This window comes from Lethenteron reissneri, chromosome 66 (genome assembly GCF_015708825.2).
Source record: "Lethenteron reissneri isolate LAM-NWPU_2019-01 chromosome 66, ASM1570882v1, whole genome shotgun sequence".
Classification (NCBI taxonomy): domain Eukaryota; kingdom Metazoa; phylum Chordata; class Hyperoartia; order Petromyzontiformes; family Petromyzontidae; genus Lethenteron; species Lethenteron reissneri.
In genome coordinates, this window is record NC_083844.1 from 370,083 (window position 1) to 395,218 (window position 25,136).

The 25,136-nt window shown below is 53.2% G+C and overlaps 1 protein-coding gene across 1 annotated transcript in view; it reads right to left on the minus strand.

The window, feature by feature from the left end:
- Positions 1-16,113: 16,113 nt before the first annotated feature.
- LOC133359893 (histone-lysine N-methyltransferase PRDM9-like) overlaps positions 16,114-25,136 on the minus strand; it is a 41,582-nt gene continuing 32,559 nt past the window's right edge. The window contains exons 16-20 of the mRNA XM_061578453.1: positions 23,873-23,973; positions 22,340-22,990; positions 21,187-21,254; positions 20,122-20,384; positions 16,114-19,117 (exon numbers count right to left, since the gene is read on the minus strand). Of these exons, the coding sequence (XP_061434437.1) occupies positions 18,423-19,117; positions 20,122-20,384; positions 21,187-21,254; positions 22,340-22,990; positions 23,873-23,973 (1,778 nt within the window). The 3' untranslated portion in view covers positions 16,114-18,422. The remainder of the gene's footprint in view (positions 19,118-20,121; positions 20,385-21,186; positions 21,255-22,339; positions 22,991-23,872; positions 23,974-25,136) is intronic.

Below are 25,136 nucleotides of genomic sequence, written 5' to 3' on the forward strand. Positions count from 1 at the left end.
ATCTTGTAACGTCTGCAGCGATGCGCCCCAAACCCTTAAGAGCGACATCGACCTGGGCAATAACGTCATCCACTGGAATGTGTTTGGGGGTGACTGAGAAGTTCAACCCTTTAGCCAAAACCGACTTTAGACCATCGCACATTGGGCTATTACTCAGATTAATAACAACCTTGTCAACGTCTAACCTTTTAACGTGTGGATCTGGTTTCTTGTTAGAAAGGAGGTTGAACTCGAAAATCAGATCTTTACATTTCGCTGACATTGTAGTGGCTGATTAAGCGGTCATGTTATCTACATGTTCCCAATCAGATGTCGACATTTTTCCCGTCAATGTTAAGTGTGATTTCAAGAGTGTCTTGTCTACATGATCTAGTTCAGTATGGAGCAGTCTAATTCTCTCTGAGATCAGGGCCAAGCTCGCCCTGAACAAAATTCGTCTGGCATTGGAAGATGTGACTGCAGCAGAAATCAGTGTCAATGAGATCGGTATTACGTTAGAGTCACGGCATCTCTTCAGAAATGTGAGTGACTCGATCAGATGAACTTTCTTGTCACGGAGATTGTTAAAAGATCTCATGGTTATGTGGAAACCCTCCCAATAGAGGCAGTTCAAATGATACAAATTAAGTGAATAAAAAATTATAAAAATAAGACACTAATTAGACTGCTCCATAAAAAAAACACTAATGTATACATTTCAATTTAAAGCTTTCGTGACTGTGTGGTGCCACAACGACGGGGCCGCTCTGCCGAGCCAGGGAGCCGCCCGGCTTCCCCCACCGCACTGCCCCCCATCACCCGCCCCACATAAGCACACACCCGCACGCATTCCCCCCCCCCCCCCATAGAGCTGGAAGGGAAGGTTACCTGATCGACCGGTTTTTATCCGAGAGACCCTTATCGGGATTAATTCTCACGGTTTCCGGCGATCAGGGAATTGGATGACCTCCCCCGTGCTACGTGGTACCGCGGCGCTGCTGCCGGCCTTAATATGGTGTGGTCGCGGCGTGGGGCATTCGGCCACCGCGGTTGAGGCGCATTTCCCCCCCACACACACCCCCACGAGTCGACGGGGCAAGCAGGGGAAGCACGGGACAGCATGAATAGCGGGGTCACAGGGGCTGTTGCGCATAGTCATGGAGGGTTGGGATAATTGCGCTTGAGCGCGCAGGCCCCATTGTTAGGAAGGGTAAGGGAGTAATTAGGATGTACGCCGCCAACGTCGCTCACTGATTAGCATATCAACAGCGCCCGGGAACCGCCGTGCGCGGGCTTGGGGTGCACGAGCCCATTGTTCAGCGCAGCATCCCCTTTGAGGTAGGGAGGATAAATAGAGGAGCGCAGAGGGGAAATCGCTCTCTTACTCCAGCGCCAGGCGACCAGACGCAGCTCGAGCCAGCGACCCGGACGTCCGTGCGACGCACCGAGGCACGCGGTTAACACAAGGATCAGCGGACCGCCGTGGACACTTAACAGTGAGTAAGAAGGTGAATTAGAATCATAGCCGATAAATAGGGAATAGGTGCCGGTTTAGTGGAATAGGCCAGCCTCGTCGACTCACTAATTCAACATTAGTTATCAGGTAATAAATCATTAATAGCGAAGCGTGGTCTCGCGTGATCTTGTCGTGCAGTGTGAGCGTGTGGGTGCGCTGTGTGCACAGTGGTTCGCCACGTGAGTGAGCGCTGCGCGGAGCTGAGCGCGCGGGTTGCGCGTGGGTACGCAGTGATTCTGTGGTGCTGCGGCTCGCCTCGGGGGAGCGCGGCGCAGAGCGGTGCGAGAGTGGGTGTCACGTGTGTTCACTCCGTGTGTGATACAGGTGCGCGAGTATAACGTGAGTTGAGTTGGAGTGCGCGGAGCGGCGTGTGTGTGGGCGTGCGTGCGTAATCGGCGTCCCCCAGGTGCGCGCTCATAACGTAAGCGGCCAGCAGGCGGCGAGCGCTGCGCAGAGCGGCGCAAGAGTGCGTATCGCGTGTGGAGCTGTATGCGTGTATGCGCGCACGTTCACTACGGGTATAATACGGATGCGCATTGGTAACGTGCCGCACAGGGCTATACTGCGAGCACGGCGTTTGATTGACGATGATGTGCGCACGTATGCTCGCAGCGTGGGAGCGCGGCGCGAGGCTGTAACAGTAGGGGCGTCGCATTCGAATGCCGGCGAAACCGTAGCGAGTAATAGGGAGGTGGGGTAACGTAAACGGAATAGGGGATGCAGGCGGGAGGGACCCCGGGGGCCAACGGCCCCCACAAATTGGTGTCGGAAGCGGTACGGACCCCCGCGTTACCTCACGCTAAAATAAGACTAATATTTACCGGCCGGGGGGCCCCTTCGTGGAAGGCATTCGCCCGCAATCTCTTAGGGGCCAAGGAAATTAATGGATGGACGGACGCGCAGGCAGTACGTCAACTTAATATGAATCTTGATGGGCGGGCAGCCGATTTTGTAGAAGCGTTACCCGCGAGCGCACAGACACAGCTAGAGGAGCTGATGCGCCGACTCGATCAGCGTTTTGGCACGCGTGACGAGGAGGAAGCAAAATCGGCCTTAGAGGCGCGCCGTCGCCAACCTGGCGAAGATCTACGTGATTACGCCGAGGATGTGCGCGAGTTAACAAAGATCGCACGCCCGGGGTACGCAACTGATGTTATTGAGGAACTGGCCGCCGAGAAAATCCAGCGGTACCTGTCTCGCACGGCGTGGTGGCAGCCAGACATGAGCTGCCCACGTCTTCCCTTTAACACCCTTGTCGAGCGCGCACGTAAGTGTGAAAGAATTCACAGCGAACGCGCGCAGCTCCGGGGGCTGGGACGAGAGCGCGCCATTGCGAGCCTGCTCTCGGAAGACGAGGAGGAGGAACAGGAGCTCGCGAGGACGGTAAGGGGCCGGGAAAGAGAGCCTCCAGTGTCCCGCGAGACAACCCCGGGATGGGTAGCCGGGTTACAGGCTGGCATGGGAGATATGATAACCCAAGTAGACGATAAAATGAGCCGAAATATGGCCAAGCTACAGTCTACCATTGAGACGGAGATGGGGGAACTACGCTCGACCGTAGGGGGGCTGGCCGGGAGGGTGTCCCAATTAAAGTCCGATTTGGGACAACTGCGTACTGGAGGAGGGAGAGGGAGTGGGCAGAGAGCCCATTACGGAGCCGCCACCCCTCCCCGGGCATGTTATATGTGCGATCGCCGAGGGCATCTAGTGAGGGACTGTCCTCAGGTCGCCCGAGCTAGACAAGAGCTAAGGTCAAACACTAAGGCCCCCCTAGAGAGGGGACCACCGGGGGGTGAAATCGACGTAGCCCCGACACAAACAAGCTGTGAGAATAATGGCGAGCGAGTGATCTCCACACAGGTTCCAGCAACAACGCCCACAGAAACGGTGACTCCTGGCGACTGGCTGCGGGAGCTGGTGGCGGGAATCACGGGGGCCACGTCGCTGGTGGAAGGGGAGGTAAACGGAGTGCGTACCCGAATCCTGCTGGACACGGGGGCGGTGGCCTCGCTCGTGAGCGCAGCGCACTGCAGCGCGATCGGGGTCGACGTGCGTCACCTGCAGGCCCCGGACCGCGCGCTGCACACGGCGAGCGGAGCCGGAATGGGGCTGCTGGGGAGAGCCACCCTAGAGGTCCGCATAGGCAGCCAGGTGTGCACGCAGGAGTTCTACGTGTCGAGTGCGTTGTGTCACGAGTGTATCGCAGGCACCGACCTCCTAGAACGGTTGGGACTCAACGTGCAACCCCGCCAGCGATGCGCCACCATGGAGAGCAATGGCGAGCGGATACCGTTCCTGGGACGAGAACCAACGCGCCGCCGCTTTGCACCTGTGGCCGCTATCCTGGCGACGGCCGTCACCATCGGCCCGCTCACCGAGATGCTGGTGCCGGTGGCAACATCCCCCACCGACCCCGCGCTCCGACCATCAGGGGAGGTAATGCTAACTCCTCACCCGGAGTTGGCAAAACGGTATGGGGTTGTGGGATCCGCCACGTTGGTAAACGCAGATGGGGACCGATTGTTTATGCGGATGTTTAACCCCCACCATACCCCAGCGATACTGCGACGGCGCACCCCGATAGCCACAGTACACCCCCTGCACGCACGCCACTCTAACGACTCGGTGTTCGCACTCTGGGCTGAGGACCCCGGGCGTCCTGAGGGTGACCAGGACCTGGCCTGGCGAGTCGGCCCGACTCCCCGAGCCGAGGTCGTTCCCCTGCTCGACGCGTTACATGTACCATGGGCGGATTTACCTAAGGGAGAGGCCGATCGGCTGCGCGAGTTACTGCGGGAGTATGCCGACGTATTCAGTGAACACGACTCGGACGTGGGTCGGACCGATCTTGTTAAGCACCAAATTGACACCGGTGCAGCCCGACCCATCAAACTCCCTGCGTACCGAGTGGGCGCACCCGAACGCGCCCAAATCAAAGAGGCAGTTGGGGACATGCTTCGCGATAACATAATTCAGCCCTCGGCGAGCCCCTGGTCAGCCCCGGTGGTACTAGTAACGAAAAAGGATGGGTCAACCCGGTTCTGCGTCGATTACCGTAAACTAAACGCAGTCACGCTCGGCGATGCCTTCCCCATACCCCGCATCGACGACACCTTCGACAGTCTCGCAGGAGCGCGGTATTTTTCCACCCTCGATCTGGCGTCCGGTTACTGGCAGGTGGAGATGACGGAGGAGGATCGGCCAAAAACAGCATTCACCACCCCGATGGGCCTATTTGAGTTTCGAGTGTTGCCGTTCGGACTCACTAACGCGCCCGCGACGTTCCAGCGGTTGATGGAGTTGGTGATGCGGGGCTTGCAGTGGGAACAGTGCCTGATTTACTTGGACGATGTGATAGTGTTCAGTAGATCTTTGTCTGAGCATTGGTCCAGGCTTCGAGAGGTGTTCCAGCGACTGCGAGCGGCTCATCTCAAGCTCAAGCCACGTAAGTGTTACATGGCACAACGCGAGGTGGGGTACCTCGGGCATCGCGTCAGCGAGGCAGGCGTGCACACCGATCCGGAGAAGGTACGCGCCGTAGTGGAGTGGCCACGGCCAAGGAATCTGACGGAGATCAGATCATTTTTGGGGCTCGCCACCTATTATCGTCGATTTGTAAAGGGATTCAGCGAGATTGCACGCCCTCTCACCCAACTCACCTCCCCTAAGCACCCCTACCAGTGGACGGGGACCTGCCAGACGGCCTTCACCACTCTCAAAGACCACCTCACCCACGCCCCCACCCTCGCTTTCCCCGATTTTACCACCGATTTTATTTTGGACACCGACGCCTGCAGCAGCGGGCTGGGCGCGGTGTTGTCACAGGTACAGGATGGGACGGAACGAGTCATCGCGTACGCCAGCCGGACCTTGAGTGGGGCCGAGCTGAACTATTGCGTGACCCGCCAAGAGTTGTACGCCGTGATTTTCGCATGCAAACAGTTCCGGCCGTATTTGTACGGCAGGAGATGTCGCGTACGCACTGACCATTATGCTCTGCAGTTTCTTCTTACATTCAAGGAGCCGCGGGGGCAGATGGCCCGGTGGTTGGCGCAGTTGCAGGAGTACAACCTGCAAATCGAGTATCGGGCTGGCCGGACGCATGCAAACGCGGACGCCTTGTCGAGGCGACCCACGGTGTACGCCGAGACGAGGGCGGAGGAGGCCTGCCCGTGTTTCACGGGGGGACGCTGCCGGCAGGCAACGGACCCCCGAGAGGCCGCGGCCACTGACCCCCCCCCAGCGAGAGAGAGTGCAGTGTGCGCCACAGAGACCCTCACAGGTGGCACTGAGGATCCCGTCGACCGCCCGGCAAGCGCGGGACCCGCGGCTCGGGACCCGATCGGACGGATCCAGGAGGACGTCGGCTGCGCCTTCCCGGGCCTAAACGACGAGCAGCTGAGACAGACCCAGCAGCGAGATCCGGATCTGGCGGCAGTGGAGGCGGCACTGCGGGAGGAAAAGAGCGCCCTACCAGGACCCTGGAGCGGTTTGTATGCCCGGTTGTGTGTGCAGAACGGAGTGGTACGGGAGTTAACCGAGGCCGGCCAGCCGGGGTGCATCTGTGTTCCTGCCCAGGTGCGACCCCAGCTGCTACGGCTGGTGCATGACCACCCACTCGGGGGCCACGATGGGGAACGACGCACTCGAGAGACCCTGCGTCGCCAGTATCTCTGGCCCAAATTGGCACAAGATGTGGCCGCCTGGGTGCAGGGCTGCCGGGCCTGTCAGCAGTGTGGGCAAAAGCCGGCGAGGTACCAGGTACCCCTGAGGCCGTTCCGAGTCAGTCGGACGAATCAGTTGGTCGGAATCGACCTGCAGGGGCCCTTTCCACGATCCCACCGGGGCAACCGATATATTCTCGTAGCGGTGGAATACTTCACCCGCTACCCCGTGGCGGTGGCTATCCCGGATAAAACAGCCCTCGTAGTGGCCCGGGCCTTCGTGGAAAACTACGTACTTAAGTGCGGGATCCCCGAACGAGTCATTACCGACCAGGGTAGTGAATTCGAGGCCGAACTATTTCAGGCGCTGTGCCGAGAGTTCGGGATCCAGAAGGACCGAACCACGGCGTATCACCCCCAGGCGAACGGGATGGTAGAGAGGATGAACCAGACTCTGGCCGGGAAGCTTAAACGCATGGCGGCCGCGAATCAACAGGACTGGGACGAACACCTTCCCTATGCCCTGTTCGCCTACACCACCGCCGTTCACACCTCTACAGGACAGACCCCGTTCCTAATGATGTTTGGTCGCGAGTCTCGCCTGCCCGCAGATCTGCTGTTCGGTGTCCCTCCGCCGCAATGGGAGGAAGGGAGCCACCCCGTGGAGCACTTGCTGGAGACCCTGCGAGGGGCCAGGGGCCGAGCCTACCCGCACGGAGAGGCCGCGCACCAGCGGCAAGAGCAGGGCGCCCGACCCCGTATGGAGCCCCCCTTCTACACTGCGGGCTCCGAGGTGTGGCTGTACACTCCCCGCGTCGGTGCCGGACAGGTGGGGAAGCTGACCACCTACTGGCGAGGACCCTGGATTGTGAGACGGCAGATCTCACCATGGACGGTGCTGATTCAGGGAGGAGAGAGGGGCCGGGAGATGGTGGTCAACATCCGCCGACTGAAGCCGTGGCGAGCAGCCCCCGAGGGGGGGAGCCCCGCCGTCCAAGTACCCCGAAACCCCGGGGTCCCCCCACCCCCCGTGCCCGGGGGCCTCGCGCAGTACATGGGCCCCACGGAGCCCCGGGCTCCGAGGGGCCCCGGGCGGGGCCGGGGGCGACGAGGACGGCGACCCTTAAACCCCACCGCCTCTGAGTTTGTTCCCCAGCCCGCAGGTGCCAGAGGCCGAGGGGAGCCGTTGGAATGGAGGAGGAGACCACCGCCGGAGCCCCAGGAGACGGAGCCGCCACCCCCGAGGCCAGCCACAAGGGCCGGGCGAATCCCGCGGACCCCGCGGCGATACCTCGTGGGGGCAACCCAGGCGAGGTGCTCCAGTCAACCCGGGACGGGGACTGGCACCCCGGGGGGCTATGTGGTGCCACAACGACGGGGCCGCTCTGCCGAGCCAGGGAGCCGCCCGGCTTCCCCCACCGCACTGCCCCCCATCACCCGCCCCACATAAGCACACACCCGCACGCATTCCACCCCCCCCCATAGAGCTGGAAGGGAAGGTTACCTGATCGACCGGTTTTTATCCGAGAGACCCTTATCGGGATTAATTCTCACGGTTTCCGGCGATCAGGGAATTGGATGACCTCCCCCGTGCTACGTGGTACCGCGGCGCTGCTGCCGGCCTTAATATGGTGTGGTCGCGGCGTGGGGCATTCGGCCACCGCGGTTGAGGCGCATTTCCCCCCCACACACACCCCCACGAGTCGACGGGGCAAGCAGGGGAAGCACGGGACAGCATGAATAGCGGGGTCACAGGGGCTGTTGCGCATAGTCATGGAGGGTTGGGATAATTGCGCTTGAGCGCGCAGGCCCCATTGTTAGGAAGGGTAAGGGAGTAATTAGGATGTACGCCGCCAACGTCGCTCACTGATTAGCATATCAACAGCGCCCGGGAACCGCCGTGCGCGGGCTTGGGGTGCACGAGCCCATTGTTCAGCGCAGCATCCCCTTTGAGGTAGGGAGGATAAATAGAGGAGCGCAGAGGGGAAATCGCTCTCTTACTCCAGCGCCAGGCGACCAGACGCAGCTCGAGCCAGCGACCCGGACGTCCGTGCGACGCACCGAGGCACGCGGTTAACACAAGGATCAGCGGACCGCCGTGGACACTTAACAGTGAGTAAGAAGGTGAATTAGAATCATAGCCGATAAATAGGGAATAGGTGCCGGTTTAGTGGAATAGGCCAGCCTCGTCGACTCACTAATTCAACATTAGTTATCAGGTAATAAATCATTAATAGCGAAGCGTGGTCTCGCGTGATCTTGTCGTGCAGTGTGAGCGTGTGGGTGCGCTGTGTGCACAGTGGTTCGCCACGTGAGTGAGCGCTGCGCGGAGCTGAGCGCGCGGGTTGCGCGTGGGTACGCAGTGATTCTGTGGTGCTGCGGCTCGCCTCGGGGGAGCGCGGCGCAGAGCGGTGCGAGAGTGGGTGTCACGTGTGTTCACTCCGTGTGTGATACAGGTGCGCGAGTATAACGTGAGTTGAGTTGGAGTGCGCGGAGCGGCGTGTGTGTGGGCGTGCGTGCGTAATCGGCGTCCCCCAGGTGCGCGCTCATAACGTAAGCGGCCAGCAGGCGGCGAGCGCTGCGCAGAGCGGCGCAAGAGTGCGTATCGCGTGTGGAGCTGTATGCGTGTATGCGCGCACGTTCACTACGGGTATAATACGGATGCGCATTGGTAACGTGCCGCACAGGGCTATACTGCGAGCACGGCGTTTGATTGACGATGATGTGCGCACGTATGCTCGCAGCGTGGGAGCGCGGCGCGAGGCTGTAACAGTAGGGGCGTCGCATTCGAATGCCGGCGAAACCGTAGCGAGTAATAGGGAGGTGGGGTAACGTAAACGGAATAGGGGATGCAGGCGGGAGGGACCCCGGGGGCCAACGGCCCCCACAACTGCAGGGATTCATCTTCTTGGTTCTTTCGGTAAAGTCACGTAGAAGGGAAATAATAAAATATTAAAAAGAAAACATTAAAATTGTATTTTAATAATTGTATTTTATGTTTTTTTCCCCTTCTATGTGACTTTACCGAAAGAACCAAGAAGACTAATTTATAACTCAAAAGTTTTGATTATACATGAGTGCTTTATCATTTTTATTATTCACTTTATTTTTATTTTAGTTTTTCTATCTACGTCACTTTATCGAAAGAACCTAAGAATATGAATTCCTGCAGTCACGAAAGTTTTAAGTCAAAATAAACTATTTTTGTAAATGTTGTGGGTTTACTCTCCAACATTATGAATCCGTAGGTAAAAAATAAAATTTAAATTAATAAAAGTACTTTTATAAATTTTAATTTTACTTTGATTAATTTTAATTTTATTTTTTACCTACGTGACTAGGATTATGAATCCGATGAGCTATGAAGCTCTTTTTCATAGATGTCCCATAGGGGGCACGGGGTCAGAAAGTTACAACAACACAAAACACAAACACGATAGGCGTGCAAAGTAGAGTAAAGGTAAACAAATCATTAAACTAAAACTAAATCTATTTTTACTTCACCAGGTGAAGTCCACTGAGCTATTGGCTCCGTCTTCAGAAGCGACCTGGCTGCCACAAATGACAGCTCAACCAAGTGGCTTACCACGTGGACATTTATAGCAGCAGACAAATACTCTAAACGCGTGATGTTGATTCTACAAGTGGAGCAAAAACCCGGAGGACCGGGATCTAACCCAAGACCTCCTGTAGACCAGGCGAGGTAGTTAACATCTCACCAGGGAGAGACACACGCAGACTCCAGATATGACAGGCATCGTCAGGGTCGCCATCGAACCCACGACCTCCTGTAGACCAGGCGAGGTAGTTAACATCTCACCAGGGAGAGACACACGCAGACTCCAGATATATGACAGGCATCGTCAGGGTCGGGATCGAACCCACGACCTCCTGTAGACCAGGCGAGGTAGTTAACATCTCACCGGGAAGAGACACACGCAGACTCCAGATATATGACAGGCATCGTCAGGGTCGGGATCGAACCCACGACCTCATGTAGACCAGGCGAGGTAGTTAACATCTCGCCACCATGGCGCCCCATGCATGCCACTCTGCTACGACGTCTTGGTCTCATCATTATAATCACTGCGACAATTAGTTGAGTTGCGAAGAGGCTCGGCCTGCCGTACCCACCGAGGTTCAGCAGGACGGCGTGGTTCTGCTTGATGTTCCTGTAGCGCCGCTTCTCGCACTCGGCCAGATCGCTCCACTCGGCCTTGGTGAAGAAGCCTCTGATGTCTCGGAAGTCGCCCATCTCCTGCTGCTGCTGCTGCTGAGGCGCAGAGACACGGAGGGACGAGACGCGGACGACGGTCAGACGCAGTCACGGAGATGGAGTCACAGGGAGACAGAGTCACAGGGAGACAGAGTCACAGGGAGACAGAGTCACAGGGAGACAGAGTCACAGGGAGACTGTCTCCCTGTGACTCTGTCTCCCTGTGACTCCATCTCCGTGACTGCGTCTGACCGTCGTCCGCGTCTCGTCCCTCCGTGTCTCTGCGCCTCAGCAGCAGCAGCAGCAGGAGATGGGCGACAGAGTCACAGGGAGACAGAGTCACACTGAGACAGAGTCACACGGAGACAGAGTCACACGGAGACAGTCACAGGGAGACAGAGTCACAGGGAGACAGAGTCACAGTGAGACAGATTCACACGGAGACAGAATCACAGGGAGACAGAGTCACACTGAGACAGAGTCACACGGAGACAGAGTCACAGGGAGACAGAGTCACAGGGAGACAGAGTCACACGGAGACAGAGTCACAGGGAGACAGAGTCACAGGGAGACAGAGTCACACGGAGACAGAGTCACACTGAGACAAAGTCACAGGGAGACAGAGTCACACTGAGACAGTCACAGGGAGACAGAGTCACAGGGAGACAGAGTCACACTGAGACAGAGTCACAGGGAGACAGAGTCACAGGGAGACAGAGTCACACTGAGACAAAGTCACAGGGAGACAGAGTCACACTGAGACAGTCACAGGGAGACAGAGTCACAGGGAGACAGAGTCACACTGAGACAGAGTCACACGGAGACAGAGTCACAGGGAGACAGAGTCACACGGAGACAGAGATTATTACCTCAGGGTAAGGTAATCGGAATGCAATGGAAGGCGAGGTAACATCACCTCAGGTAAATGTAACATTACTTGAGGTAATCCGAACGCATTCACATCACTTCAGCTAATGTTCATATTTTTACGCTAATATCGTAATATCGTCACGTGGTTAAATCGTTAAACACAACGCTCGCGTGACGTCACCACCTCAGTGTCGAGCCGTCGACACTTCACGCGGCAGCCTCGAAGTGCACCCAGCCTGGCACAGGCGCCGTGGTGACGTCACCGTCACTCAGTGGCCAATGGCGGCGGTTGGTGGTGGTGGGGGGGAGTGGGGGGTGGGAGGTGGGGGGGAGTGGGGGGGGAGTGGGGGGTGGGGGGGAGGAGGGGGTGGGGGGTGGGGAGGGGAATTGGAGGGGGGGGGAATGGAGAGTGGGGGGTGGGGGGAATGGCGGTTGGTGAGTGGTGGGACGGGTGAGAGGGGTGGGGGGAGTGAGGGGTGGGAGGGAGGAGGGGGTGGGGGGGGAATGGCGGTTGGGGGAGTGGGGGGGAGGGGCATCGGGGGTGGGGGTGAGTGGGCGGGAAAAGGGGTGGGGGCGGAATGGCGGTTGGTGAGTGGTGGGAGGGGGGAATGGAGGGTGGGAGGGGTGGGGGGTAACGGGGGAGTGGGGGGGCGAGACGCGTGACGTCACCACGCAGTGACGTCATCAGAGTTTTTAAGTTTAAAATTTTTATTCTGGAGGAATCCGATGAGCTGTGAAGCTCTTTATTATCCACAGATGTCCAGTAGGGGCACGTGGTCAGAACGCCACAACAACAAACACAACACAATAAACACCGTAGCAGTGCAGAGTAGAGGAAAGGTAGGCACATGACCAAGAGAAATCTGTAGGGGCGTGTGAATTGAACTCTGTAGGGGCGTGTGAATTGAAATCTGTAGGGGCGTGTGAATTGAAATCTGTAGGGGCGTGTGAATTGAATTCTGTAGGGGCGTGTGAATTGAAATCTGTAGGGGCGTGTGAATTGAATTCTGTAGGGGCGTGTGAATTGAAATTTGTAGGGGCGTGTGAATTGAAATCTGTAGGGCGTGTGAATTGAAATCTGTAGGGGCGTGTGAATTGAATTCTGTAGGGGCGTGTGAATTGAAATTTGTAGGGGCGTGTGAATTGAAATCTGTAGGGGCGTGTGAATTGAAATCTGTAGGGGCGTGTGAATTGAATTCTGTAGGGGAGTGTGAATTGAAATCTGTAGGGGCGTGTGAATTGAAATCTGTAGGGCGTGTGAATTGAAATCTGTAGGGGAGTGTGAATTGAAATCTGTAGGGCGTGTGAATTGAAATCTGTAGGGGAGTGTGAATTGAAATCTGTAGGGGAGTGTGAATTGAAATCTGTAGGGCGTGTGAATTGAAATCTGTAGGGCGTGTGAATTGAAATCTGTAGGGCGTGTGAATTGAATTCTGTAGGGGCGTGTGAATTGAAATCTGTAGGGGCGTGTGAATTGAAATCTGTAGGGGCGTGTGAATTGAAATCTGTAGGGAGTGTGAATTGAATTCTGTAGGGCCGTGTGACTTGCAATCTGTCGGACAGTGTGATGTGTAATTTTGTTGGGTCATAGTGTTACCATCCTTGACGTGCAGGGATGACGACTAGGATTGGTGTTGTTAGGATTAGCAGCGAGCAGTTGTGACCAGGTGCTGCTGTGTGTAACGACTACAGATAACGCCAGGGGGGGGGGGGGGAGTTTAAGAGCCGGGAGCCGACAGCTTGGGGCTCGCAGTGGCTACAGCGACTATTGGAACGGTCGATGCGGCCTCTGCGTTAAACAGCAGAAGACAACGGCACAGTCTGGTTCTCCTACAACGCCGCGTGTTAGTTTGAACAACGCCGATTGGATGATATAACGCCATGAATGATGTGTAGGGGAACACGCTGTTTGTGACGCGGATGCGGATTGGATGCAACGCGAGCGAGCGAACGGAACTAGGTCGCAACGCGAGTAGGAACAAGCGGTTCTCCGTGCGGCTGCCTCGGCGTAGCGGCATCACGCGAGGAGGCATTGGGATGCTGCTGGATGCTGCTTCTAGACGCTACCCACGCGCCTCAGTCGTAGTCCGGCCTCTGTCTTACCCATCATCTCGCGTGTTGTCGCGGACCACGCTTCACCCCCTATAGTTTATATTATTTCTCCACAACGCGGTGTTCTTCAGGAACGCAACAATGACCACCTCTTCTTGGTTCTTTCGGTAAAGTCACGTAGAATGGAAATAATAAAATAAATAAAATAAAACATAAATAAAATGTTTATTTTTATTATTTTATTATTAAATAAAAATAATAATTATAAAACAATGACTTTATTGTTTAAATTTTATTATTTCCATAAAAATAAAACATAATAAAGTAAATGTTTATTTTTATTATTCTATTATTAAATAATAAAACAATAAAAATAAAACAATTACTTTCTTGTTTTATTTTTATTATTTTTATTATTTCCATAAAAATATAACATAATAAAGTAAATGTTTATTTTTATAATTTTATTATTAAATAATAAAACAATAAAAATAAAACAATTACTTTATTGTTTTATTTTTATTATTTTATTATTTCCATTCTACGTGACTTTACCGAAAGAACCAAGAAGATGAATCCCTGCAGTCACGAAAGAAGCTTTAAATCGAAATGACCACCGCGTTACAGGAGAACAACAGATCGTGAACGCGCTTCGACGATTCGTGGCAACGGCAACACAAAGCGCCACGCGCAGTCTCTTGCGACCAGCGGTGTCTGTGATGAAGGTTTTTGTTGTCGTCGCTGCTGCTGCTGCTGCTGGATTAGATGGCGTTGGATCACAATCCTGGCACATCGCCCGATGAAACCGGTCGCCGTTGTTTGTAATCACCGGCGAAACGTCACCGGCACTCGAATTGTAAATGCTGTTGTGGGTTCACTCTCCCCGACACACAAGCGCTGTGTGTGCTGAAGTTGGTAACCAATTGGCACGTTTCGTTTACGTGACAAACCCTGACTGATTGGCCGTGTCAGGCGATGGTGGTGGGTGGTGGTGGGTTAACGACACAATGTTGATATTTACGAGATCTCTAACCCAACAACAACAACAACAAAAACCAAACCTCTGTCACGGAAAAGTGTTACCGCAGAGCAAGTCGCTCCGACCTCCTGGAGATACCGGTGAAACAGGCTAAAAATTAACCCGTAAAAACAAAGTTTTTCACTATAAATCCTTTATATGCGTGGCGGCTAGAGTCCTCTCGTCCTCTGGCTTGAGATGGCTGCCACCTATGGCTCAGATGGTTGCCTGCCACCATTAAGCAATTGGTAATTAAATACAATTTTTTTTTTCCTAAAAAGTGTAAAATTTTGGTAAAATTTTTTCACGAAAATAAATTGTCACGCACAACGAGTCTGTGTGCAAAATGTCAGCTCGATTGGATCACGGGAAGTCGGTTAAAAAACGACTGAAAGATTTGCACGGTCGTGAGCGCGCAAGCAAGCAAGCAAGTGAACTTAATATAAAGGATTTAAAAATAACCCCTGCCCCGATTAAACCCGGATATAGTTTGGCCCAGGCCAGAGTAGACCCGGGGGATAAAGTGTCCTAGGCTAAACTATACCCGGGGGTTTAAACTAGACTGGTCCAGACCATACCCCCCCTCCAGGGCAGAACATGCCCCATGTGAAAGTTCAAAGGCAATTATCCATACAGAGAACAGCCGACAACGGACTTCAATCGATATCTAAAAAGCGTATAAATGGAAGTAAGAATCTCAATTTGATCAATTGAAGCATTTTTAGGGTTATTATCAGTTTTTCTGGTTGAAGTAATCAAAGTCTATGTGTTTACAGTTTTAAATAAAATGTTGAAAAAATTTAGTAATTCATGTGTATATCACAAATACCAGCTATTAAAGCAAATCCTGGAAGGAAAAATCGAAGGGAAAAAACGACCAGGACGGCCAAAAACGACATGGCTCAGTAACATCAAAACATGGCTACAATTAACAACAGCACAAACTCTACACGCCGTGCTAGACCGGGACCAATATCATCGTGAAGTCGCACACGCCGTTAGGCAGCACTAAACAAGAAGATATCGCTCAACACTATTACTATCATGGGGGTATGATTTGGCCTAGAGGGGTATAATTTGGCCTCGGCCATGATACACCCGGGTACAATGTAGCCTAGGCCGCTTGAACCCCGGGTAGACTACGGCCTGTTGCACCGGCACGGGCTGTGTGAGCTGGGCCGCCTTCACAACCAACGAGACGCCGCCGCTGCCAATTGGGACCAAAACGGCAGCGCTGCCTCCACCGGTCCGGTGAGGTCATTCTCAACAGGAGATTTTTGTTTTTCGATTTGAAGCTTTCGTGACTGCAGGGATTCATATTGTTGGTTCTTTCGGTAGAGTCACGTAGAAGGGAAGTAATAAAATAATAAAAATAAAAGATAATGAAACAAAATATAATAAAATATTTTATTATATTAAATTATTGTTTTATTTTTATTATTTTATTACTTGCCTTATAAGTGACTTATATAATAATATGTTATATTATTATATTATTTTATTATATCATATTATTTTATTATGTTTTATTCTTATTATTTTATTACTTCCCTTCTACGTGCCTTTACCGAAAGAACCAAGAAGAGATTTTTTTTCGATTTGAAGATTTCGTGACTACAGGGATTCATATTCTTGGTTCTTTCGGTAAAGTCACGTAGAAGGAAAATAATAAAATGATAAAAATAAAACTATACAATTCTCACGACGTTTCGATTGCAACGCAAGCAATCATCATCAGGTGTGAAAACCACAGCAATATTGTTTTTGTTGTTGTGGGTTTTCATAAACTGATGATTGCTTGTGTTGCAATCGAAACGTCGTGTTAATTTGATTCTTACATTTTTATTATTTTATTATTTCCCTTCTACGTGACTTTACCAAAAGAACCAAGAATACAGTAGATTTTTATTAATCATTTTACTTTTCCAGGTAAGGCCCCCACTGAGCTGTGTAGTAGCGACCTGGCTATCACAAATGACAGCAGCGCACCGAAGTGGCTTATCACGTGACATTTACAGCAGCCAAATACTCTGAACACATGTGGAGATGTTAACTACCTCTCCTGGTATACAGGAGATCGTGTGTTTGATTCCGACCCTGACGCCTGCTGTATATTTTGAGTTTGCGCGTCTCTCTCTCTCTCTCCCCGTGGTCGTGTGGATTTTCTCCAGGTCCTCCGGTTTTCCCTCGACATTTAGAATCGAGATCACGCAATCAGAGTATTTGGCCGCTATAAATGTCCACACAATGATAAGCCACTTCGTTGAGCTTTCATTTGTGATGGCCAGGTGGTCGCGTCTGATAAAAGAGCTACTACGTATCCAGTTGGACCTTACTTGGTAGAATCCCAAGATAATGTTTGTTAGTTTAAGTATGTATATATATCATTTTAAACAGAATCACAAACTAACGCTCAACTTTCTTAAACGTGCAAGAGTCAACGCGCGCCACCACCGTGCGACATCACGCGAGCAACCGGGACGACGCAGAAAATCTCTCAACCCTTTCCCGCGTCCGAGACGTCTGCAGAGTTGCAGGGTCGGTGGGTGTCACCGTTCACGGGGTGGGTGTCACCGTTCACAGGGTGGGTGTCACAAGGGTGGCACAGTCGGGTTTTTTACAATCGGGTTTAATTGTCTTTTTATATTAAACCCGATCATCTAAGATTGAGAGAAATCCGGTTTCATTGGTTCTAATTGCAGAACCGCACTTCTCAACGATGGGCTTCATCCATTCCAAGCTAAGGAACTCACTGGCGCCCACGATTGTGGAGAAGCTCGTGTTCATTAAGACCAACCTGCCCGCCGCATTCTACGACTACCCCGTGCCCGACGGCCCCGAGTACCATAGCAGCACCGACGAGGAAGCAGCCTAAGCCTATCAGAGTTTCGTATTCATTAAACCAGGTTTTAATTCCCCGAAATCGGGTTTAATTGTGTTAAAGAAAAAACCCGATGCCTGCAGCTGGAAAAATCGGGTTTTTTCCACCCATGGGGTGTCACCGTTCACGGGGTGGGTGTCACCGTTCACGGGGTGGGTGTCACCGTTCACGGGGTGGGGGTCACAGGTCACGGGGTGGCTGTCACCGTTCACCGCAGCAGTGGCAGCAGCAGCAGCAGCACTGCTGTTGTTGTTATAAAGACGTCGTTGCTCACCGCAGAGAAGCGTAGCGACACGACCGCCGCCACTCTGCGCTAGCCGGCGCGAAAACTGTGCCACACTCCCTGCCCCGCGTGGCCCTGTGGGAGCCTCGGTACCGATAATGTTGCTTTAGTTTTTACTGCGTTTTGTTATTCCGACGACGACGTTCACGCACGGCGCGCGGCGTCGTCGCGACGGCAAAGGGTTAAGTTCACGCTGGGAACATTTTCAACGGGGGAGGCAGCAACAACACGCAGGGTGATCCAAGTGCAGATGCCCCAATCATACCTACACCCCCCTCCCCCAACGCCCTCTCGGAATATTTTTTCAGACCGCAGGAATCCGATGAGCTATGAAGCTCTTCTTCGCAGATCTCCAGCCGTTCCACAGATGTCCTCTCCTAACACCCCCCCCCACCTCCTCCCCGTAGCTTTCCTCTCAGCGGCAAAGTGAATATCGCGCAAGCGATGGCTCAGGGCTACGGGACTGAGTGCACGGAGATTTGTGAGCGGATGCCACCTTCGTCATCGGCCGCGGTTCAGTCTACCGCTGGATGGGTACGTACTGTACGTACTGTACGTACGTCGCACGGGGCAGGGCTACGAGACGGCACGCGGTGCGCATGGAGACCGGCGGGAGACGTGCAGACTGGGGTATCTGTAGGTGGATCGCCCTGCGGTGTCCCCCTCTAGGGTAACAACAGTGCAGCTCTGCACGGGGGACTCTGCACACTCACACACACAGGGACCCCCAGGTGATGGGGGTGGGGGGGGGACACGTGCAGTGGTTGGGACCTAGAACTCCGCACTTGCAATCGAGGGGTGGCCAGGTCGGTTTAATCTCCCACCCCCCACAGAGTGTGAGGCAGGTGTAGGAGGGTCCGTAGGTTTCCGTGTTCACATTCAAAATCAGTTTCAAGAGTGGCACAGCCTCGGCTAGTCACGTGGCCTGTTGTTTAAAACTAATTCACAGCTCGGCGCTGTGCGCGTTTTGCTCAGGATGGCTGACTTTTCTGTTTCCACGGGAATGAGAAAATGCATTCTGGCCGGTGTGTGTTCTCTGGTGCCGGCAAAGACTGGATGGGTCTGCAAACACCTTCTCACACACGGTGCACTTGAACGGCTTTTCTCCCGTGTGTGTTCTCTGGTGCCTGTGAAGATCTGATAGCTGTGCAAACGCCTTCTCACACACAGTGCACTTGAACGGCTTCTCTCCCGTGTGTGTTCTCTGGTGGCTGTGAAGATGTTGTAAATGTGCAAATGCCTTCTCACACACGGTGCACTTGAACGGCTTCTCTCCCGTGTGTGTTCTCTGGTGGCTGTGAAGATGTTGTAAATGTGCAAATGCCTTCTCACACACGGTGCACTTGAACGGCTTCTCTCCCGTGTGTGTTCTCTGGTGGCTGTGAAGATGTGATAGCCGTGCAAACGCCTTCTCACACACGGTGCACTTGAACGGCTTCTCTCCCGTGTGTGTTCTCTGGTGCTTCTTCAAGGTACTCTTGTAGTCTGTGCTGTATGGACATTGGTCACACTGATGACTTTTGTTACTGGGCTTAGTGGGGTGTCTGCTCTGCACGTGATACTGTAGACTCGAGCGGCAGATGAACTGACGGTTGCAGGCAGGACACGGCAGCCTTGTGACCTCCACACCCACTCCACCTGCGTCATCCCAGAGGAACAAGACACACGCGCACACACCAACATCTAGACATGAACACTCTTGCACACGTGTGTGTATACACAAAGGTAAAGGTTTCCCACAGCCATATCAGACTGTTGGGCAAGTGCTGTTTGCGAGTACCTATGAAGGCCGGCATGGCACACGAGGGAGTAGGTGGCCAACACCAGGCCCGGCCGCCTTTGTCTCTCCAGTGGCGATGTTTCCACGTTTAAGCTAGGTACTCATTTGAGGCTGAGTCAGCCTAGGGGAGGCCTAAATATTCACCACTGACGTTGGCCGTGAGTGGGAATCGAACTCAGGTGGCCGGGTTCGTAGTGCAGTGGGCTCCATTATATATACACACAAAGACAAAGAACCCCCATATAGCCTGTATATACTTTTGGGACAAGTGCTGTTATGGGCACCAATGAAAGCCAACACGGCACACGAGTGGGAGGGTGGCCAGCACCACACATAGCCGCCTTTGTCTCCCCAGTGGCGATGTTTACTACTACACACCACACCAGTTACTCACTTCCACCTTATCAGTGTGGCTGGTGCCTATCATCTCTGGTGAGTGGTGGCTGTCATCTCTGGTGAGTGGTGGCTACCAACTCTGGTGAGATGTGGCTATCATCTCTGGTGAGTGGTGTCTATCATCTCTAGTGAGTGGTGGCTATCATCTCTGGTGAGTGGTAGCTACATCCACATCTCTGGTGAGATGTCGCTATCATCTCTGGTGAATGGTAGCTATCATCTCTACTGAGTGGTGGCTATCGTCTCTGGTGAGTAGTGGCTATCGTCTCTCGTAAGTGGTGGCTGCCATCTCTGGTGAGTGGTGGCTATCATTTCTGGTGCGTGGTGGCTATCATCTCTGGTGAGTGGTGGCTATCATCTCTGGTGAGTGGTGGCTATCGTCTCTCGTGAGTGGTGGCTATCATCTCTGGTGAGTGGTGGCTATAGTCTGGTGAGCAGTGGTGAGTCTCTGGTGAGCAGTGCTCACGGTGTTCCTCGCTTGGTGGAGGCTGCACGGGCTGCAGGTCTCTGGCGGTGGCCCTAGGAGCCATCTCGCTGCTGCTGCTGCTGCGGCGTCGCGAGGGCCCGGCCTCGCAGGCGATGCCCAGCTCCTGGGCGAACTCCTCGCCGTACCAGACCAGCAGCTCAGAGCCGGGCCCCACGGCACGGAATGTGCGGTAGTAAATCTGCCCTCGGTGCTGGAAGGCCACCAGGTTCTGCTCCTGCTCATTCCTCGCGCAGTTGACGAACCTGCGCGGGCAGACGCGGGGGCGGGGTGGGCGCCGTTAGCGAGCGCCTATTAAGGGCCGGCACTGGGCGCTACGTGGGGGTGGTGTGGCTGGAACCACGCTCCGTACCGGGTGCTCATTTGATGCCGAGTCGACCAAGGGGAGGCCCAGGGTTGGTCTCTGTGTGTAGTGGGTCTGGTCTCTGTGTGTAGTGGTTCTTGTCTCTGTGTGTGGTGGTTCTGGTCTCTATGTGTAGTGGTTCTGGTCTCTGTGTGTGGTGGTTCTTGTCTCTGTGTGTGGTGGTTCTGGTTTCTGTGTGTGGTGGTTCTGGTCTCTGTGTGTGGTGGTTCTGGTCTCTGTGTGTAGTGGTTCTGGTCTCTGTGTGTGCTGGTTCTTGTCTCTGTGTGTAGTGGTTCTGGTCTCTGTGTGTGCTGGTTCTGGTCTCTGTGTGTAGTGGTTCTGGTCTCTGTGTGTGGTGTTTCTGGTCTCTGTGTGTAGTGGTTCTGGTCTGTGTGTGCTGGTTCTTGTCTCTGTGTGTGGTGGTTCTGGTCTCTGTGTGTAGTGGTTCTGGTTTCTGTGTGTAGTGGTTCTGGTCTCTGTGTGTAGTGGTTCTGGTCTCTGTGTGAAGTGGTTCTTGTCTCTGTGTGTAGTGGTTCTGGTCTCTGTGTGTAGTGGTTCTGGTCTCTGTGTGTAGTGGTTCTGGTCTCTGTGTGTAGTGGTTCTGGTCTCTGTGTGTGGTGGTTCTGGTCTCTGTGTGTGGTGGTTCTGGTCTCTGTGTGTAGTGGTTCTGGTCTCTGTGTAGTGGTCCTTCAGACAATAATCACCTCATCCAGTTTGATTTAGATTCATCCTGAGCATCAACATATTCACGATCCTTTTTGTTTTTGTAAATCTGAAACACACACGCACACGAGCGGATCCACGGATAATTAATGTCAGTTGGACTGTAAGTTGAACTTCTTTCGTACCGCACGTAGCCAACCATGCTGATCGGAGGTGCGGGGGAAGGACAACAAACTAAACACTAAAAGCAGTTCTAAAGAAATGCATTTTCAATCTACAAGATTTTAAAGTGCATAGCTCCCAGTGGCTTCCTAACATTGGAAGGAAGAACCTTCCAGACGGCCGCAGAAGTGCATCTGTAAGCGCCGCGCCATGCGGTGACCACCGTCTTTGCTGTGTGTTACAAGTTCAAATAATTACGTTAATTTTTGGGTCTCTCTGTGATTCTGGGGGTCTTTGGGTGAGTCTCTAGGTCTCTGTACGAGTCTCTGGGTCTCTGTGCGAGTCTCTAGGGTATCTGTGCGACTCTGGGTCTCTGTGTGAGACTGTGGGTCTCTGTGCGATTCTCTTGGTCTCTGTGCGAGTCTCTGGGTCTCTGTGTGAGACTGTGGATCTCTCTGTGCGATTCTCTGAGCATCTGTGTGAGTATCTGGGTCTCTCTGTGTGAGTCTCTGGGTCTCTGTGTGAGTCTGTGTGTCCCACTGTGAGTCTCTGGGTCTCTGTTCAAGTCTCTAGGTCTCTGTGCAAGTCTGTGGGTCTCTCTATGCGAGTCTCTGGGTCTCTGTGCAAAGTCTCTGGGTCTCTCTGTGCCAGTCTCTGGGTCTCTGTGTGAGTCTGTGGGTGACTGTGTGAGGCTATGGGTCTCTGTGCGAGTCTATGGGTCTCTGTGTGAATCTATGGGTCTCTGTGCGAGTCTATAGGTCTCTGTGCGAGTCTATGGGTCTCTGTGCGAGTCTATGGGTCTCTGTGTGAGTCTATGGGTTTCTGTGCGAGTCTATGGGTCTCTGTGTGAGTCTATGGGTCTCTGTGAGTCTCTGGGTCTCTCTGTGCCAGTCTCTAGATCTCTGTGTAAGTCTGTGGGTGACTGTGTGAGGCTATGGGTTTCTCTGCATCTCCTTCACGAGCCTCCTCTCCACACACACGATGATGATGTAGGAATAGGAGGAGGCTGCAGCAGTAGCAGCAGCAGCTCACCAGCCAGCAGTACTCGCTCACGGGGTTCTCCTCAGACACCTCTCCCTGGTAGGGCCCAAAAATCACCCCCTTGGGCAGCTTCTTCCTGTTGCTCCACACCCCGAGGCCGGCGCCGGCGATGGAGGAGGCGCCGACGGTGAGGCCCTGGGGCAGGCTGAGCCGGGCCCTGTTGGCCACTCCCGGGGCCACGGCCGCGTCTGCAATGAACTCTGGCGGGCCGTGCACGGAGCACTCCCCCAGGTAGAAATCCCTGCACAGCTCGCAGACTGAGAGCCACAGCAGCAGCAGCAGGAGGAGGGCGAACCGCAGTAGCAACAGCAGCAGCAGCAGTGGCACTGTGAGAGAGTGAGAGGGTGAGGAGCGCTCCAGACAGATGCCTCCTTTCCTCCCTCTCTGCATTGTGAACTTCTTTAGCTCGCTCATCGGAGATGTAAACCCTGTCACCCTCCCTGCTCCCTCCCTGCATCCCTGAGTGAGGGAGCAAAAGACAGGGAGGTAAGTGAGAGTGCGAGAAAGGGAGCGTGTGAGAGGGAGGGAAAGGGAGAGAGAGTGAGAGGGAGCAGGTGGAATATATCGAGTGAGAGCGCGGGAGCAATAGAGAGAGATAGGAGAGAGTGTGAGAAAGTTAGAGTAAGGGGCCGTCCATAAATGACTTCATGCACCTAGGGGGGTGGGGGGGTCAGACATTTGTGACGATGTGTGAGGAACCACAGACAACACGTTCTACTTAATTAAATACTTTTTAATAAATGTTTTCTCCTACAACATCAGACTGCAGTGCCACATTAAATATGCACTACAATGACAATAGTTTGAAGCGATTTTAAGCATATTAAATGAGCTTTGTGACGTCACATTTGAGGGGGGGGTCTGACTTTTTGTGATGTCGTGTGATGGGGGGGAGGGGGGTCCAAAATCGCGTGACGCCATTAATGGACGGCCCTAAGAGAGTGTGAGAAAGTGACAGTGTGAGAGAGAGTGTGAGAAAGTGACAGTGTGAGAGAGAGTGTGAGAAAGTGACAGTGTGAGAGAGAGTGTGAGAAAGTGACAGTGTGAGAGAGAGTGTGAGAAAGTGACAGTGTGAGAGAGAGTGTGAGAAAGTGACAGTGTGAGAGAGAGTGTGAGAAAGTGACAGTGTGAGAGAGAGTGTGAGAAAGTGACAGTGTGAGAGAGAGTGTGAGAAAGTGACAGTGTGAGAGAGAGTGTGAGAAAGTGACAGTGTGAGAGAGAGTGTGAGAAAGTGACAGTGTGAGAGAGAGAGAGTGAGAAAGTGACAGTGTGAGAGAGAGTGTGAGAAAGTGACAGTGTGAGAGAGAGTGTGAGAAAGTGACAGTGAGAGAGAGAGAGTGAGAAAGTGACGGTGTGAGAGAGAGTGTGAGAAAGTGACAGTGAGAGAGAGAGTGTGAGAAAGTGACAGTGAGAGAGAGAGTGTGAGAAAGTGACAGTGTGAGAGAGAGAGTGAGAAAGTGAGAGAGAGAGTGAGAGGGAGCAGGGGGTCTCACAGAAGAAGTCGTCGTCCTGGGGCTCCTCCACCTCTGTGTAGACTTTCCTCTCGCGCGGGCGCAGGCCGTAGCGAGAGCGAGCGCTGCGCGACACCGCCACAGCCTGGGCGGAGGCCGGCGGCACGGAGGAGCCTGCAGGCAAACACGGCGAGATGTTGACTACCTCTCGTGGTATACGGGAGGTCGTGGGTTCCATCCCGACCCTGACGAAGCCTGCTGTATATTTGGAGTCTGCGTGTCTCTCTCTCCTCCGTGGCGAGATGTTAACTCCCTCGCATGGTCTACAGGAGGTCGTGGGTTCCATCCCGACTGTATAGTTTACAACATGTTACCCTATTTGTATTTTTGTATTTTTAGATTGTATATTATGGCTAGTTTACATTTTATATTGTACACTTATTCACAATTTTACATACTTTAGCCCCTTAGTATTAGTTAGACTTTGTAATTTTAGTATAGTTTGACTGTATACCACTCATTTCAGTTTTAAGATTCCTACATGTTGAATGTATGCACCTTCCGGCCATAGTAAATTCCTTGTCTGTGCAAACTTTCATGGCGAATACCTCCCCGTGGTTGCGTGGATTTTTCTCCGGGTCCTTCGTTTTTTTCCCTCGACATATAGAACCAACGTCATGCGTTGAGAATATTTGGCTGCTATAAATGTCCACGTAATGACGATGATGACAAGTCACTTCGTTGAGCTCTTATTTGTGATAGCCAGTCGCTTCTGAAAAACAGCTACACAGCTCAGTGGGGCACACCCTGGTTGCTAATCCTGCATAATGCACGGGCATATGTAGTATTAATCACATACCTGCATTTCCCATATCCCCTCCCTTTGATGCTGCTAGTCCTGCATAATGCACGGGCATAAGTAGTACTAATCACATACCTGCATTTCCCATATCCCCTCCCTTTGATGCTGCTAATCCTGCATAATGCACGGGCATGAGTAGTACTAATCACATACCTGCATTTCCCATAAATATGCTAAATGCCTCTTGATATGCATATTCTTTTGTCAAGGCGCTCTTTCCCCCCCTTCCAACCCAGCTTATATATATGCTCCAAGCACGTGTGCTGTATCATTCAGACGCTGTCGCCTCGACAGACCTGGTTTTCACCTGAGGACGGCTGCTTGCGTTGTGGCCGAAACGTCGTGAGAATTGTTTTGTTATGTTTTATTTGTATTATTTTATTACTTCCCTTCTACGTGACTTTACCGAAAGAACCAATAAGAAAAATAAACATCGTTTAGTTCATAGGCTGCATCAGTACCAGCAGCAGCCCTG